Raw genomic sequence first — 18,938 nt, 5'->3', positions numbered from 1 at the left:
TTTCGGAACAATTCAAGGGAAAGAAATGGGCTGAAAATAGCACTGAGGAAGGAAGATTGCTCGCTATTCTGGCACACTCAGACTAGTCTGTATTTAAGCCCTCTTCCACCAGAAGGAAGCATCCAGAATTGTACTTCCCATAACCCAGAAAAGAAGAGTTTTCCTCTCTATGAATAGAGTTTAAACGGACTGTCAGGCCTGTCGGAGCGGCCGCTGTCACTGCCAGCCGTTCAGACGGAGGACTGTGGATGCTGGTCCTGGAAGGGGCGTGGCACGTGGTGATCCGAAACAGCTGGGCAAACACGCGATATGTTTACAAATCACATCCGCCTCCCTACGCCACGGCGGTCGCCGCGTCTCCGCTACGCGAGGACAGGGAGATTCTCCTGGGGACCGAACTATGGAAAAACCACATGACCGGAGTGAGAGATACTGAGTCAGCAGTGATTCTGAAGATGAAAATGTTCCGTCACCAACAACATGCTGTTTAATGTGAGACGAGGAAAGGTAATGTTCGTAATTCAGTATGACGATTCCCGTCGTCAAGAATCGCAGGTCATGGGTGAGGGAACGGTGACGCAGAATCATTATTTCCGTCTGACTCAAATGACAAGATGAGCAATTTCTACTAGAACAAAAGAACAGAACACACAGATACTAAACATAAACACACGCAGACACACACACACACACACACACACACACACAGAGTGGTGAATGTGTAGTCACTGTATCTATCGTGTTGTGTAATTAAGTGCGAGGTGTGTGTTCTGTGTGTTAGTTAAGAAGGTGTGCCGTGATCTGCCTCAGCTCCTGATCTGTCAGCGCCTACCCCATTCACTAAGGGCTGGACTTTGAATTTTGTTCCCTGATTATTGTGGACACCCACCCCACCCCATCAGTGAAAATGCTCATCAGTATTCTACCATTGATTGGTTACGGAGCACAAGGAAAAAGTCCTTCCAACATACACGTGGGGTGGGGTGGAGGGATTAAACAAATATAAACAAATGAATCAGACGTGTGATGGAAATCTATGGAAAGCTTTCCTCATTGATGTCGACATGTGGTTTTTTTTTTTAGGCAAGCCTGATTAAGGGGGAGGGGAAGAATGGAAGTATAGTGTGAGAAAGGTTTTTAAGGAGCCGACTTAACTGTAGCCACTTCTTTTCCACACTTGAGTTTCTGCATTTTTTTTTTGTTGAATTCAAATCCATGGGCAGTGTCTCTTCCCTGTTTCTGTCGCCAGCTGAAAGGCAGAGCTCGAGTTCTCAACAGGAACAAGGGGAAGGGGGAGGGGTTTCCTGTTGGGGGCTAAAGACGTCCTATCATTTCACCCTGTTCAAAATTCAGGGACAGAAAGTTATGTCTGATTTTTTTTTGGAACGGGCTATTCTCATTTGGACAGATAAGCCGCCACAGTGGAATGCTGCTGTCTTGTCTGTTTTATGGAACACCATCTGTGAAGTAATCATTCATTCACTGATTCATTCATTCATTCAAAAAACATCTCCCTCTCAAAGACAGTACAAGTGTAGATCTCTAGACTCTCTCTTTTAAAATGTCAGGCACTGTTCCTCTTTCAGACATGTCTTTAAAAAAGTCAAGCACAGTTACTCTCTCAGACATGTCTTTAAAAAAGTCAGGCACGGTTACTCTCTCAGACATGTCTTTAAAAAAGTCAGGCACGCTTACTCTCTCAGACATGTCTTTAAAAAAGTCAGGCACTGTTCCTCTTTCAGACATCTCTTTTAAAAAGTCAGGCACAGTTACTCTTTCAGACATGTCTTTAAAAAATTCAGGCACGGTTACTCTCTCAGACATGTCTTTAAAAAAGTCAGGCACAGTTACTCTCTCAGACATGTCTTTAAAAAAGTCAGGCACCGTTACTCTCTCAGACATGTCTTTAAAAAAGTCAGGCACCGTTACTCTTTAAGACATGTCTTTAAAAAAGTCAGGCACCGTTACTCTCTCAGACATGTCTTTAAAAAAGTCAGGCACCGTTACTCTTTAAGACATGTCTTTAAAAAAGTCAGGCACAGTTACTCTCTCAGACATGTCTTTAAAAAAGTCAGGCACCGTTACTCTTTAAGACATGTCTTTAAAAAAGTCAGGCACGTTTACTCTCTCAGATATGTCTTTAAAAAAGTCAGGCACAGTTACAGACATGGGGAAACTGAGTGAGGGGCTGAGCACCGTCTCAGGGATGGAGATATATTCCATGTCACAGGGACACACAGTCTCAGAGATGGAGATATATTCCATGTCACAGGGACACACAGTCTCAGAGATGGAGATATATTCCATGTCACAGGGACACACAGTCTCAGAGATGGAGATATATTCCATGTCACAGGGACACACAGTCTCAGAGATGGAGATATATTCCATGTACCAGGGACACACACTTTCGTTGCTGTTTTTTTTATTTCCAGCACATTGGCTTGTGTTGAATGCCTTCCTTACATTGTTCTCCAATGACTTATGTCCCTAATTTACGTTCCTATAACAGTCACAAACTGAACCCCATACTGCCTTCACTCTCCAGCACCACTGGTCTCCCTCATAGGCTCGCTCACCGAGTGGTGAGGTCTGTTTTATTCAGGACTGTGGTATGTTCTCTCCATCAGGGGCCAGTGTCCAAAGGCAGACCCAGGCCAGAAGAAGAGAGACTGGTTGTGCAATGCCTTTCTTTCAGAGGAACACAAACAGAATAGCTCCCGGCCGTCAAACAGTCAAGGAGCATGTGACGTGTGACAGCAGGTGTGCTCGTTTAGGGCTGAAGTTATGCAGCAGAATAGCTCTCTGTGAATAATGACTTATGGCATCAAAGCAGAATTTTTTCATTAAAACACAGAATAGAATGGAATACAATGCAACACAATACAATACCATACATAAGTGTTCTAATTAAGAGAGCACCTTTTCTCTATTTGTGTGTAAAATATTTGACATACTCTGTCAAATCTGTGATATTCAAGTTCATGTAATAATGGTTTGCATCACTCATACTGACACATGAGACGCACCAGATCCTCACAAGACATGAACTGTAAATTAACTGTAACTTAATGTAGATCATTATCCAGTATGTCCTGATTAGAACACGATAAAAAAAATAATCACAGTAGAAGACAGGAGGACGTCAAAAGCAAACCAGTAAAACCATTATTTGAAGGGACCAGTACTGATGCTAAGCTGGATATGAATCCGGGCTGCACACACACACACACACACACGCACACACAGTTCTTGTCTTGCACAAGGCCTAATGCACGTTTTCCTCTGTGCGGGTGTGAGATGACATCTCTGTTATGTTTTGATGCGACGTTGGCTGGCTCTGCGGAGGAAAGTGCAGTGGTGTGGACGGAGGGAGGAGAGCGGAGAGCCAGGTCTGGGGATGTTTTGTGAGGCCGTAGCTGGGCCTCGCTGGGCCCGGAGCTCCACCCTGCTCTGCGCTCCTTGGCCGCGGGCCCGCTATTTCACAGCTGTCTGGTTCACCAAGTTTCCATGGCACCGCACCAAACCAGCCACAGCAGCACATAGCTGTCCAATGGAAACAATCCCAGAGACGCATGCAGCACTGAAACACAGAGCATCACTCCCAAATAAGACACACCACGCAACCCTGACACACCAGCCAATGATGTCACATGGTTAGATGACCTTTTTTTTTCAGATAGTTTTTGTTTATTTATTTATTTATTTATTTATTTATTTATCTATTTATTTATTTTTGACTAAGTGGATTTAACACTCATTCCGTTATTCTTGTTGTTGTTGTTTTTTAAAGACATATTTTAATAGCCTTGTCAAATTAAGCCATTCAAACAACAGTGCACCTGGTACTGGTCAATTACATTACAATACCCAGCAAGCTTTGCTAATGCATCGAAAATAACACAGCCATTTCCGCTGATGGTAATGAAATGCTTCGGTGAAAATACAGTTTCCAGAGAGCTGCTCTTCCCTCCTCTCTTTATTTCTCTGGATGTGTTTTCTCCACAGGTGTGGGTAACTCGATCAACAGGGACACTAACCTAATACGCACAGAGGTGGCCGGAGGAGAAGAACCAGTTTTCCACCTCCATAAGGCTTCACTACAGCCCACTCTCACTGATAACATGTTGACACAAGGGCAAAAAAAAACAAAAAAAAAAAACAAAAACCCACACACTGAAACCTGAGCATTTTCCTAATGACAGAATGTAATGTGCACAGGGAATGGACACGTCAATGATTTTATGGCTAAACAATCTTTGGATGAACTGAAGCATAATAAAATTTAAATAAAGGAGAGATTTGTGATCTAGAGACTCTGTGCGACAAGCCTTGAGAAGAATACCGTCCATCTAAAGCCCTGCGGATGGACAGACTTAACTAGCGTGGAAATATGTTTCTCATGGGTTTGCACTCTTAGCACATTGCCGGAATTTTCTGAGTTCCATGATGTCTATAGGCCCCAGAGTTAGGGCCAGAATGATCAATGACAACAGATGTTCACAGGCTGCTTTGAGGAGAAAGATCTCAGGGTTTTAGCCCAGAGAGAGAGAGAAAGGGAGAGAGAGAGAGAGAGAGAGAGAGAGAGAGGGAGAGAGAGAGAGAGAGAGAGAGAGAGAGAGAGAGAGAAAGAAAGAGAGAGAGAGAGAGAGACAGAGAGAGAGAGAGAGAGAGAAAGAAAGAGACAGAGAGAGAGAGACAGAGAGAGAGAGGGAGTCCTCCCTGGTGTGAATGGATTCTTTTCCCATGACAACAGTCCAGTCTTACAAAGAGAACATTATCCATCCTGCAGGAGAGTCACTGATGTCCATCTGAATCCACAGTGCGCACTGTATGAATGAAAAGAGCTGGAGCCATGCCACTTCAAACATACAGCTGCTGTGGCTCACGCTACATTTTACACATTTTAACCCCCCTCCATACACACACACTGATTTATTAATAAACGTTTGAATTTGTCAGGAAAAAAATCTTTGCTATTTTTAAAATATTACCACATCTATGCAGAGTCTCCACAGGTAATTAATGCATTTTCCAGATGGGCTCTAGTGTTTCTTTAGATCAACAACACTGGCCCTTTTAAAAAAAAAACCATTCTGTGGCCTCCACTTCTCTGTGCTCAAAACACTCTCTGACACTAATTCATCCACAGTTTTGGGTTAAACTGGACTATTACTTCACTCAGTTTCAAACCTGATACTGAGAGGAAGAGAAAGACTGCTGGATGTGTGTCTGAGAGGAGAGGTCAAAAACAGGGCACATGCTGTGTGATTTCAGACTCTGGAGAAGAGGGCTGTCTGCACAGCAATTCCCCACTGCCTGGCTGACCCCTAGAACACAACCCACACACACACACACACACACACACACATACTCACATGCACACACAGCAACATGAAGAAATTGGTGACACAAACGGTATAGTGGACAGGAAATTTAACTAGCAGTCACAAATTTGACTCTACAGGTGGTATTAAACTGCCAAAATGATATCTATGTATTTAAAGTGTAAAATATGAGGCAGGGATGGGGCAGGTGGCGTATAGCAGATAGGATAGAGAAGTTACACGGGGCAGATGCAGCTGGTGGGAGGAAAGAGGTAGCAGATGGGTGGAGGGCCGTTGGTGGATGTAGTTCAGGGGCGTAGCAGAGGGATTTAACAGTTTCCTTTGTGAGTAAATCTCCTGTTCCTCTCATCCTGTTCCTGGCCTCACTCTCTGCTCTGACTAGAAACAGGATGAGGGTTTTCACACACTGTCGTTCAGAACTCTCGAGCTCTCAATTCAGGACCAAGAAAAAAACTGAGTTCAAGCATACAGTCAAACTGCAGCGCGCGCAAACACATCCACACATTAACTCTCTCACGCACACGCACTTGCAAATGAAATGTGATTACAACTTCTAAACGGGTAAACTTTCAAAACTAGTTAATACAGCGTGTCTCCTTTTGAGTATGAACTTTTCCTAAACTGAACTTTTCAGTTTAAGTCTCGTTGAAACCTTTTGTACGCGGTACGCCGGAGGACCGTAGCAGTTGGCTCAAGTGGTCCACTTACGCTTTACCATCAATTTTGCCACTCAGAATGTCATCTGAATATAATTTCAGCACCTAGTGGGTCTAACTGTCTCCTCCTCCTCTCCGTTTTCAGCACAACAAGTATTAAATTGCAGACCACACCCAGTTTGGTGCTGGGCAGCTCCAGTTTTGCGAGTGAGGAGCGCGCACTTTTACTTAGTCCGCTACTACCATTCTGCCGACGGTCACGTTAGCGCTTACATCACTCTGTCTGCACATCTGGGCGACCTCATACGAGTATTTAAAAAATAAGAACTCATACCCCTGGTTCTCTTACAGCGGTGAGTGATACGATTACACATATAAATCGTGATATATGATTTGCCGATTACTTTCGTGGACATAATGAACTTTATTAAGATCAGTTTAGCAGTAACTACTATCCTGTTTTTTATTTCTGTAGTTTTATGAAGTTTCTTTTACTGTATTTGTTTGGTTTTTGTATAGCATATCATGTGTGGTTTATATCGCCATCGAAATATTTGTTCCAATTTTTAGGTGGTGGGGGGCGTTGGTGCAGTGAGGATTCGCATGCTTTAACCGTGCTTTAACGTACGTAAAGAAAGGGGCGTTGTCTATCGTGTGTGCCGTGCGCTAATGAAGTCTGTTTGATGATGCTGACTGAATCACTCTCTCTGAGTATTGCTGTTAGGTGGGCTTTAAGTTTATTAGAATTTTGAGCAATTAACTGTCCTCTTGTGAATTTTTCAAGGAAAGTTTCATTGTTAGAACGATACTCTCTGATCAAAAGTCTGAAAAATCCCTTATGTCCAGTGTGTATTGTGAGAATATGTACGAAGATAAATATCTGTGCGGCTCATTTTTACATTAAAACTGTGTTCTGAAAAGTTTTTGGATCAAAAATGTAGATGCAGAACTTTTCCCCTACACAGTGCCTTTTCCCTTTCCTGTGTATCGCACGGCGCCTCCTGGTGACCTATTACAGTACTGTTATGTAGTAAATGATATCTTTCCAGATGTTGCGACATACTGAGCTCAGATGTGTCGATGTATGATAAGATGTGTGGGTAAATGCACTGGAAAGTAAGTGATTTGTGAAGGAGGTCAATATAAATTTGGGGAGGACGATGCAATCCCCTGGCACACTTCTACATAAAGAGTTCATGCATGGCCATTAAGAAACACAAACAAAGCGGAGAAAAGCCGTCCTGTTACCTCAGTAATCTTATCGCATATAAGATGGAACTGAACGTAAAGTAAGAATTCTTAACGGCTTTGACTCAACTTTCACTTAGCTGACTTTTTTTTTTTTGATAAATCTGGCACACTGAGTAGCACTTCGAGTGTGTGAGTTTGATAGCAATGTTCTCTCCGTGGCACATTCCAGAATGGCGCGCTGGGATGTTTTGGGGGGTGGGGAACATGGTGTTGTGTTTTCATGAGTCGGACCGGCTTGCAGCATGCTGGGTTTCCGCTGCCCTGACTAAACCAGGAGTACTATGCAAACAGCAGCCACTGCGGGCGCCGCGATGGTAACTCTCCACATGAAAAGTCATGCTGTACACACAGGTGAAAAATAACAGCACGAGAGGGTTGGGCGCGCACTCACACACTAAAAACATGATTTATTGTTGAACAAAAGAAAGAGCCGATGGATGGATATATATCCTCAGTTTGTGGAACCAAATAGCGTATCCTCCGTTGGCAGTCGTCCCAGACCTGCCCCGACTAAGGGAATTCTCCTGAGAGCGGTTGAAGAGCAGCCTGTGTAGTAATAGCTGTTTATGCTGGGTTAACCATTCCTCTTTTCCTCCAGTATATAATGTTTAGCGGCCTTCTGTCAATGCGAAGTGTTTGGCTGGAAATGTAATTACTGCCCTGTTTTCAGAATTTAAGACATAGTTCTATGGAGAAGATTTGGGACAGAATGATGTCAGAAGAGCTGGACTCTTTTTTTTTTCCATGTGTTAATTTTCCCCTTGGTAAAAAAAAAAAAAAAAAAAAAAAAAAAAAAGACTTTTCCAGTGATTTGCTTTCAGCTTGTGAAATACCAGCGCAGATTACAATCTGGTTTGCATGTAATGTTTTACTGGTGAATGGACTGGGCAGTTCTGTTAGGAACTGGTGCTGTGTGTCAGAGTGTGGATCACAAATGGCCTCTCCCTTAGTCCCAGAAGGCAGCTTTGCTCTTTCTTTGTAATTGGAAAAGCTGATGGCAGAAACTGAACTGCTTTGGCCTTGTACACCACTGATCTCCTTAGCCAGGGCTGTATTAGAGGCTTGTCTGAGGTGACACTGAAAATGCTGGAGTGACACTTTTTTGTCCCTGTCTGACGCTCCGTACGGCTCTAGCCTGAGTCGTGCTACTGGTCTCTGAAAGTGTGAAGACCATGGAGTGTTGAAATGACACGTTTTCAGAGATCGCAGCAGGAGCAGGAACAGGAGCAGTGGTATTAGAACAATGAAACACTGAGTTGGAGCAGACGCTTTCCTTTTCTCCACAGACTCGTCCACTTCTGTCAGTTAATGCTTTCACACCAATTGAAGAAACAGTTCTAATGAAAACCAGCTGTTTCCAATGAAGTAGAGAGCAAGTGGGTTACTGGGTGTGTCTGTCTGTGTCTGTGTGTGTATGTGTGTGAGAAAGCGAGAGAGAGAGAGAGAGAGAGAAACCAGTTGTCTGATACAGTGTGGAGACTTTTTTATCTGTGCTGGCTTTGTAGGGTTTGTTGTGTGAATCTGAGGAGAAATAAAGTAAACTGTAAACTGTATTGTGTTGTGCAGTAATGCAGTTGTCAGATCCACATGAGGTGAAGTTCTCAGAGCTGTCAATCAGTCAAGGTCTCCGTGTACATCGGTGGGGAGATCTTTCAGGCACGCACACATACTGAAGCAGAAAAACACACACACACTCTCTCTCTCTCTCTCTCTCTCTCTCACTTGCATGTTTTACACACAGAAATATACATGAATGAGGGGGCAGGTCAGGGTTAGGGTTAGGGTTAGGGGGGTGGAGTGGGGATCAGTTTTAATCTGATGGGCAGAATACATGAGGCATTTCTGATTTCTCTCTCTGACAGAGGCACAGAAGGTTTCAATAACAGAAGCACAATAGTTACAGACAGTCAGCAGGAAAAGGGCTGTGCTCTTGTCAGAGTGAGCTTTTTGCATGAGTTGACTAATTAAATCCACCACACTCATGTGTGTGTCATTTATGCTGGAAAGTTGACTTTTGTCTGTGGTTCTGTGTTATGACATGCTTCACCATAAACAACATCTGTTGTAAAACTTCACAGGACCTCCAGGTGATGGTTGGTTCCTGTTTTAAAGCAAGCACACAACTTGAATTAAGACGTGTGATCGGGAACCAGTTTACTGCTCTGTGAATGTTTCCTATTTTTGAAAGCAAAAGCAAGGTTAAAATCTCTACCCCAAGATCCATTTAAAACAACGGAAAGAGACAGGTACTCTCTGAGAGGTGCTCCAGAGTCAAGAAAACCCTCCTTTTCTTAAAGGCCCTGCTTTAAGATCAAAGTGTCTGGTGAGCCCCCAGAGGAGCATGTGAATGAGAGATAGCTGGAGGCAGGGCTTGTTCCTCTGGGTTTTTACCTACTTGTCTTTTGCTTGGTTCCATATGGGAGACATTACTCAGGCCCAGGGCTTGTCGCTAAAGGAACGCAGCGTGAAAATGATGCCGTCGGCTCCCGAAGACCGTGGCTCTGCGGTAGATCCTGACGGATCCCGCGATCAGCTTGGCGGCCCGAAGCAGAGGTCTCGGAGATTAAAGCTGAACAACACCCGAACAGACGCCTTCAACTCAGCGGGTCCGACCCAACCTGGGGCCCCTCGGAAGCCCATCATGAGGCGGAAAAGCATGTGAGCAGGCCCCCGTCACATTTTTCAATACCAGTAGAGCAACACCAGTACAGTCGGACAGAGCACAGAATCAGATACAGCGAAGAAACAAACACTCTGCACCAGGGCTATGCCGTGTGGCCTCTCATTTTCTACAACGGTGTGTGTGTGTGTGTGTGTGTGTGTGAGAGAGAGAGAGTTACGCTAAAGCTACATCCTGGTACCACAGAGCTGCCAGAAAACTCACTCTGTGTAGTAGGGACCATTACACACAGTATAATTTAGCTAGGCGACATAACTTTTTTCTTCTCTACCCCCCCCCTTTTTCTTTTCTTTTTTTTAACAGGCTTTTTACTCTGCAGGCAACTGGGTGGGGATAATAATGCCTCCTGCACTGTACCCAAAACACAGAGTTGTTTGGTTCTGTCCATTAAAGCTCTGAAATTGGAAGCCTGCCAGGGAAGAACTCAGGCTTTTGTGTTTTCTCTAAAAATAAGTCCTGGAATTGAACCATTGTTGTTCATGCACACGCACGCACACACACACAAAGCCGGGGGGGGGGGGGGGGGGGGGGTGGTAACATTTATCAGTACTATGTCTCAGTGCTACCTTTTACTCATTATGAATTGATTAAGAACATTTTTTTTCATTGCTATGTGTTAACCATCTGTAGTTTTATCTATGAAATGAGCTTTAAAAAATGTGCATTGTAAAGTATTGCTGTGCCTGTTCTCACTTAGACATGAAAAGTCTCTTTGTCTAAGACTCATGTCTGAGAGAGAGAGAGAGAGGGAGAGAGAGAGACAGAGAGAGGAGAGAGAGAGAGAGAGAGAGGGAAGGAGAGAGAAAGAGAGAGAGAGAGAATGAGTTTTGTAAACAAAGGAAATCAGGAAAGGTATTTTAATCTTCATGTAGGCCCAAAGAGCAGAGGCCTGGGCTTTATGTTCAGAGACAGGTCCAATGCTTTTGTCTTTCTTCCAAGATCAGGACCGCATGCTGCTTTGTTAAAACCTGATCTTTTCTCACAAGTTTGAGACAGCAGTTTGAATGCAACAGCACTTGACTATTGCACAACACATATATAACCCCAAATATAACAGAGTCGTTAAGAAACACATTGTATTAATTCAATTCATTTCAGATAAAGATAAACATAAACATTGAGGAGAGACTTGCTAATTTGTGACTAGCACGTAGAGGCCACATTTGTTTGTGATATGCAAATAAATGTGTAGAAACACATCGGTCTTTAGGTGAAAGGAATGCATTAATTTTAATTAAACGAGGTCTTAACGGTTTCAGGAGGGACTAGCGGTCCTGTCCTGGGAAGGGAAAGACTTTGTTTTTTTTTTCCCTGACGGTTAGTTTCTATGTTTCGCAACAGTTTTTTTTTTCCCCCCGCTCGCTAAAATGAAGCAGTTTTTTAAAATGTCATCCCGTCGTCTTCTCCATGAATGACCTCTGAGACAAAAGACACATTGGAGACCTTCCCGTGGCGACTGGATAAAGACTCAGAACATCACACATTTCTCTACAACCTTGAAACCATTCCAGGTTATTGTTATGTTGTCTGCTGGCTTTGAAGAGCCTCAACAGGGAATTGGCCTTAGAATGACAGAGTTACTTATGGAATGACTGTTTTCCCCGATCCGCTATTTAGAATAACTGTTCTTTGTCAAAATAATGTCCTCAAACATTTAGACTCTTCCACCAGCTCCAATCCCACAACTCAGTGAATTTCCTCACGCAGTAATTTTTCTTTTCATATATCCTCTTTTTGCTCTGATATGAGGTTGGTTACTACACTCTGAGGACTGGGCACGGATGATGTTTATTGTTTATTAAGACGTCAGCGACTGATATTTCAGGGCGCCGACAGCCATTACCGCCAGCCATATCAGCTTGGCCTGGGTGACGTTAGCCTCAGAGTTACTCTAAATACCCAACACTCCAGGCAGTCAGACGCTAGTCAACCGTTTGTCTGCGTTTTGGTCACTGGGATTGCAGGAACTCCAGTTAGGCCAGTCTCATGACCTTCATTCATCCTGACATTTTACCTTCCCAGTGTTGGAGGTGACGTGACATTTTGTCGAGGGCTGAGTGATGATTAAGCGATTGTAGAGGAGCTGGATGTGGGTTAGGGTTGCTAGCATTTTTAGCTGGCTGTTTGCTGTGGTGGCATACCGTGTGGTTAGAAGGTTGTGCTCATATAAACGCTGTGTTTTCCCAGTCTGGCCAATTTAATGCCTCAGATCTAGCCCTGTGGACGTGTCTGCCAAGGTTTGGAGGAATGATGTGGTGTGAACTGAGGAGAGGGAAGGAGTAACACACAAGGAGACCGCCACACAGGTCTGTGTGTACATGGAAGATGGAAGGAGTTTTCCCCCTCGGTTTTGATCATTTGTTCCATGACAGCAGTGTCTGTTTTCAGGGGCAAACTTGGAAGAGTGTCGGACCTGCGGCTGCGGCTTCTTGTTTTATGAAAAAATGACATTAAAAAGTGAAATCTGAGTCAGCGTTTTCCACCACATTGATGGGGAATCAGGCAAAGACTACTGCATAACACACACACACACACACACACACACACACACACACACACACACACGCACACACACAGACACGCACACACACACGCACACACACACACACACACACACACACGCACACGCACACACACAGACACACACAGACATGCACACACACACACACACAGAGACACGCACACGCACACACGCGTGCACACACACACACACACACACACACACACACACACACACACACAGAGACACGCACAGACACACACATGCACACATGCACACGCACACACACACACATGCACACGCACACAGACACACACACGCACACATGCACATGCACACGCACACACACATGCACACACACACAGACACGCACACACACACACACACATACACAGAGAAATGAGTAGACTCCATGCATGTAGGAAGCCTCTGTCAAAGCCCTGTTTCCAATTCATTTGGCTAATGATGCTTTATAGGTGCAGAGGCCATAAGTGAGGCTGAACCTCAGTTCTTCGACCGCAGGACTGCAGATAGACGGCTGTTTGAGAGGGCTCCCATTTTCCAAGACAAATGCTCGTAGGCTTTTCATGTCTCCACTGTATATAAACTTTTACAGCGAGCCCCAACCCCCCCTGCTCCATTATAAGGCTCAACTCAAAGCTGGAACTGGCCTTTTACCTTTTTTTTTTTGTTGTTGTTTTTTTTTTTGGTACTGAAACTGTTGCAGCTGCTATACAGATGTCTTTTCAACCCCCTCACCCCCACCTCCCAATGTTGAGATGAAGAATTGATTTGATGTATGAATACAACATATTTATTCATCAAAAATGTGATTAGGAGTGACTTTAAAAGCTTGGTGTGTGTGTTGTTTATACATGCAATTCATAACAGTTATTTTAAACTGTGCCGTACTCTAAATGGTTTACATATGGACTGCTACAATGCATCAGATTAAAAAATGGGATTCCCAATCCCTGCACTGGCTTTTTTTGAGGGGGGGGGGGGCCTCCATAATTTCCTCTGCTATAGGTCTATAATGTGATGGGGGGGGGGGGGGGGGGGGGGTTGTGTGTGTGGCAGAACAATCACAGCTGGTGTGTGGGTCCTGACTGTGTGGAATCACTGTGAGAGCTGATTTTTGGAGCTCTACCATGAATGACATGTCCCGAGGGAAGAACCACATGGCGGACGGAGACTTGGCTGGATGCTAATGTTTCTCTGTAGCTAACATGCAACAGGAGTGAGTCGGAGTTCTGTTTTTGTCCTGTCCTGGTTCAGTGTGCACATCCTCACGTGGGCCACGGAAAAGCATGAAGGTCCTTTGATTCTTTGCTTTTCTACATTTGAACTGTGTGTTGAGTGGGAATGTCTGCTGGAGTGACAGCGGTTCTTGCCCTCAGCAGTGCACTCATGAGACAGCCCTTACTCAGTCGTTTTGCCTGTGAAAAAACTCTAACTTACATGTCACGGCTTATATTTTGTGCCGACGACAGACCTGTTGGTCATCTGATAAACAGTTAGAACGGTTGTAGATAGATTATGTAGACCGTCGGTTTCAGTCATTTACTGATCACCGTTCACTGAAAAAGTCTCTGGAGGCCAAATTCTCTCTTTCCTGCTGAACACAGCACATTCTTAAAGAACATTCTCTGAATCATCGGTTCCATGGTCAAATGTAGTTTTGGGGTTTTCTTTTTTTGGCCAGTATGTTTTTCTCTCTCTCTCCATTGAGTTTTCCTTCCCTCCATTTCTCTCTCGCTCCTCCTGCGCCACTCCTCCTCCTCCTCCTCCTCCACCTCCTCCGCCATGTCTCAGTGAGGCACGGGAAGGCAGCTGCGGAGTAAATTAAGACCATGTGCGGAGCAGGATTGTAGCAGCCCACAACCGCTCACTCAGCCCAACCTCCCAGTTTACACTTTCAGACAACAACAAGCCTAATGCTCAGCTCTCAGAGACAGGAGGCTCCTGTGGATGGGGTTTCCTGGCTTTGCCCATATAAGGGAACAACCATAAACACGGCCTTCGGGAAGAAGTTAGACCGTCTGGCTCGATGTCTATCTTAATTTCTCACATTGCAAAAGTGAAAAATAAAAATACGTGTCATACTTTGGGGGTTCTCAGCTGATTTCTGTTTAAGGCTGTAGAGTGCGAAGGCAGACCGGCCTCATTCCTGCGCTCAAGTCTGCGTGGATGCCAGAGAGAGGCCAGCTTCCTGTCAGCTGACCAGCTTTGCTTTCATTATGTCTGCAACATTGGCGGGATCATAAAACCTCCCTAATTCCCTCTGTGAGCCGTAATGGGGGACAGCTTTGTTTTTCTCTGATCTTGGGCCACATAGTGTCTATTTCTCTTAACTGCTACTGGGAAACAGTGACGGAGAATGAGAGGCAGGTTTGTTTCATATTAGAAATACTGTATCTCTCATTCTCTCCCTCTGAGCCAAATATCACAGTTAGGAAGCATATTCAATCACTTACACTCTATTACAGCGTGTGTGAGCTTTGGTTTTTGAGTTCTCTTTGCTAGCATGTTAAAAAAAAAAATGGAGTATTAATTTTAAATGTATTGAGGCATAAGTTTTCAAGATTAAGATCTATTAAACCTTAAGTCTTTCACACTGCCTTTCCCATTAAGATATTTCAGTGAAATTACTTTAAATGTTAAAGTCAATTCTCAGTAATTAACTTTGCTTGCGGCAGGGCCCTTATTCACGCTAACCGTACTAGATGAATGAAGCGAGTGTTTCGACTTTCGCCTGGTCCTCTTAAACGCTGATATGATTTCCCCAGCAGTTTGTGGGTGACTATGAGGATATGTTCTCCAGAAAATGGATACAGATGGTTTTATTTTAGCAGAGAGAAAAAAAACCAGCACGTGAAAGTAAATTTAGGCATGACAATGAAGATTGCCAACAACACCACTGGTCTTCAACATGTGTGTGCAACTGACTAACCCTAAGACACTCACCCTTGTACTTCCCCTGCAGGACTTCTGTTTGACTTTAAGGTTATGTGTTTCATGTGTCAGCAGGATAAACAAGGTAAAGCAATGCTTACAACAACAACAACAACAACAACAACAAAAGCTCTTTCACTCACCACCCAACTGAGGTGAAGGCCAGAGCTTTACCTCTGTGTTTTTATTCTTTGTGATTCCAGCTGATTTTATACAACATAAATATTTCCCTCTCGACATCAGAGGCCTGTGCATTTTTGGACGTCCCCTCCTTCCACAATGAAGTACTTCTTAAGCGCAGGAAATGACCTTGCCTATCCCTCTACAAACCAAACAGGCATCCACCCTGAGAGGAAAAAAGAGTAGTGGTGCGTGTGGATTCCCTGACGGGGGCAGGTTTGTGGTTTGTGTCTGCTCACTCATGCTTTTTGTGCAAAGCCGGCGGAAGCAGCTTCACAGCCCGGAGCTGTGAGGCCCAGTCGAGGGCTTGAGCCCACGCCACAGGGCTTTGGAACCTTCAGCGCCAAATCCAACCCTGAATAGAAGCTTTAGACATGAGCTCAGAGCCTGTGCTGCCATGCCATTACCTCAGCAATGCAACAGCAGAACAGTTTGTTCTGAGTCCAGATGCTTTGCTCTGGGGATAGGTCGGGATATTGACCTAATGAAAAATTCTCGACACGTCAGAGGGAAATCCTGGTGCATCCAGAGAGAGAGAGAGAGAGAGAGAGAGAGAGAGAGAGAGAGACAAGTACAAGCTGATGGTCTTTCTTTCTCTTTTTCTCCATCTTCTCCATCAGATGATAGATGTTAGATGAATAATTTCTCACTTTGCCTGTTTGTTTGGATGAGAGAACAAGCAACGTGCATAGTGTGATGGGACTCACATTGCACTCTGTAAGAGTTTGTAATTGAATTTGTCTGGGCTGTACTCCTCGAGAGTGCTTGTCTTTGTAACTCAGGGAAGGCATAACAACAGGTCAAAAGTTCTCCTGTGTTGGCCATAGAGACACAGACCAAAAAGAAAAAAAAAAAAAAAACACACATGCAGAGGTACTAAACCGCTAAACACGTCAGAGCTACAGAGATTTATAGAGCTTTCACGCAGGCAGGTGGAGAATACAAACAAGATGGAGCCGTAAGAGATGTTTCCCCTTCACGGGGCAGTTGCCACGACAGCCGGTGTAGTGCAATAATAAACATGATTTTTTTTTTTTTTCTGATTTAATTATTTTTTCAGATTCACCTGCTTTTGATTTGTTCCACCTCCAGCCATGCTGGCTATACTGGCCTTCATCATCCTCTTCCACATTGTCTCTATTTTACTCCTCTTCATCGCGACCATAAAGAATGTAAGTAATAACTCTGTTCATGCGCGTCCTGTTGATTTACTTGGGTCTGTAACTCTATTCTAAATCTCTCAAGCGGACTGGCCAAAATATCTATTTTACAAATTCACAAATGCTCTCTTAAGACTTCACTTTTTAAATCATTTTTGTTTGTTCTGTTGGAGTGTGTTTTTAATGTTTTTTACAGTTAGAGGGACTGCTTCATGCTAAGCCAATTATTGCAACACTGTTTGCAATTAAACTGACCGTATTCGACAATTATGCTCAACAGAGTCAAACTGCAATAATTTTACCAGTGAAACTAGTGTGGAAATTATGGAATCAGAAAATTATATTGGGGCACATTTTCCGTGAACATCTGAAGACTTTGAAGGCTCAATACATTTTAAGGTTCAGTAAACTCACAGACTAATCTGTTTTCAGTCTGATCATATGTCTAACATAGTAGTTTATTGTTTGCAAAGATGCGTCCCTCTAGGGTCACGGTAAATTGCCAAAACTATGAAAAAAATATGATGATCCAACTTAAATGTTCTCACACTCTTGAGGGTAAAAAGTTGTTGGTTTTAAAACTTAAGTGCAATTCAAGAACATTCTCTCTCCTTTTGCTCTTTTGTACTCTAACTTTATTAACTGAAGAGTCACATTTGATAAACTGCACTTTTAAAACGTGCAACTTCTGACCACGTTAAATCAACACTACAGCAAGTGATCAGTTAAGGTTTCTGATCTCTAACCTGTAAACTGTTTTGAACAGTTTGAATTATTTTTCCAGTTTTGGAATAGCAATATGTGCTAAAGTGATCTGTAAACCTTATTAAACCTGTTGACGTTACACTTCAGAAAGCTAAGATCAGAGAGAGAATAAGTTTACATGAGCTCAGTGTCACTGTAAATGTAGGAATTTGGCCTTTTAGAAGTTTTGTTGGAGCTGAAAACGATAAAGTGTAAAGTGTGTCATCGTGACCGGCTTCTCTTCTCCAGGCGTGGTGGGTGACGGATGGTGTGATTTTCCAAACTGACCTGTGGTACAGCTGTAATTCCACAAAATGCTATGAGATTCCGAACAGTGCATCCACGACAGCAGGTAAGCTGCCCCAGAGCTCATCTCCACAGATACCCATATCCCCATGCATCTGGAGCCTTCTATCACATGTGAAGCTTTGGAGCAGGTTGAAGCAACGTGGCCCGATAATTTAGCAAGACAAACCTATCCAATGCTAAGGGCCCAACAAGAGGGTCCAGGTCTTAGCTTCGGCCTGTCTGGTTGGGAAGATCTTTCGTTGGCTTTTCAGTGTTTTAGTGTTTTAGGTCACCATACAAAATAGGAAACTGTACAGGTGGAGTACTGATGTATGATCATATGGGTGATGATATCCATTGCTTTCCATGCCAACAGGCTACCTCCAGGCTGTCCAGGCCACAATGATACTCGCCACCATCTTGTGCTGCGTGGGCTTCTTCGTTTTCATCCTGCAGCTTTTCCGTTTGAAGCAAGGCGAGCGATTCGTCTTCACTGCCATCATTCAGCTGCTGTCCTGTGAGTTTTCACTTCCAGATGCTTGAGTCAAACTCTGATGCCCGAGTCAAAGTTTATTCTCAGATACCTTCACATGACTAACCCACAAATTATCCTATAAAGTTCGTCACAGCAGGTCAACTGTACTCTGACCCAAACCCCCCCCCCCACTGCCATAGAAGAACATAGATGAGTCAGTGTTAAACTCAGAATAGCGTGAACGCTGACGGACCGACGTCTAATGGGCCATGTGCTTCCCTCCTCAGGCCTGTGCGTGATGATCGGAGCGTCCATCTACACGGCCCAGCGCACGAGTTTCCAGAGCACTGAGTTCTACAAGGGCAGTTACGGCTATGCCTTCATCTTAGCTTGGGTCGCCTTTCCAATGACTCTCATCAGCGGCCTGATGTATCTAGTGCTGAGGAAACGCAAGTAAAGCACAACAGCCCACCTCATCAGCTGACACCAGCTATGGCCTCCCAGCTCACGTCTGAGTCGATTTATTTTGTAAATATACGTTTTTTGTTGTTGTTGTTGTTGTTGTTTTGTGTGTAGTTCAAATACATTGCCAAAAAAGAAAGGCTATATAAAAGGAGAGCAGAGAAACTCTTATATTAATCGTAGCATTACTGGAAAAATCTTAGTAAGAAGTAGAAGTGATTTTGTTTTACGATTTTTAA

General features: G+C 43.9%; 1 protein-coding gene across 1 annotated transcript; it reads left to right on the top strand.

Moving 5' to 3' along the window:
• Window positions 1–6,265: 6,265 nt before the first annotated feature.
• emp2 (epithelial membrane protein 2) lies at window positions 6,266–18,823 on the top strand. Its single transcript, XM_030790637.1, has 5 exons — window positions 6,266–6,357; window positions 16,631–16,742; window positions 17,724–17,826; window positions 18,139–18,279; window positions 18,525–18,823. Exons 2-5 carry the CDS (start codon window positions 16,665–16,667, stop codon window positions 18,692–18,694), a joined length of 492 nt encoding a protein of 163 aa, XP_030646497.1. The 5' UTR covers window positions 6,266–6,357; window positions 16,631–16,664; the 3' UTR covers window positions 18,695–18,823.
• The last annotated feature ends 115 nt before the right edge of the window (window positions 18,824–18,938 follow it).

This window comes from Chanos chanos, chromosome 13 (assembly GCF_902362185.1).
Source record: "Chanos chanos chromosome 13, fChaCha1.1, whole genome shotgun sequence".
NCBI lineage: Eukaryota > Metazoa > Chordata > Actinopteri > Gonorynchiformes > Chanidae > Chanos > Chanos chanos.
The sequence above is the reverse complement of the archived record's forward strand: the minus strand, read 5'-3'. Positions and strand labels throughout refer to the sequence as shown.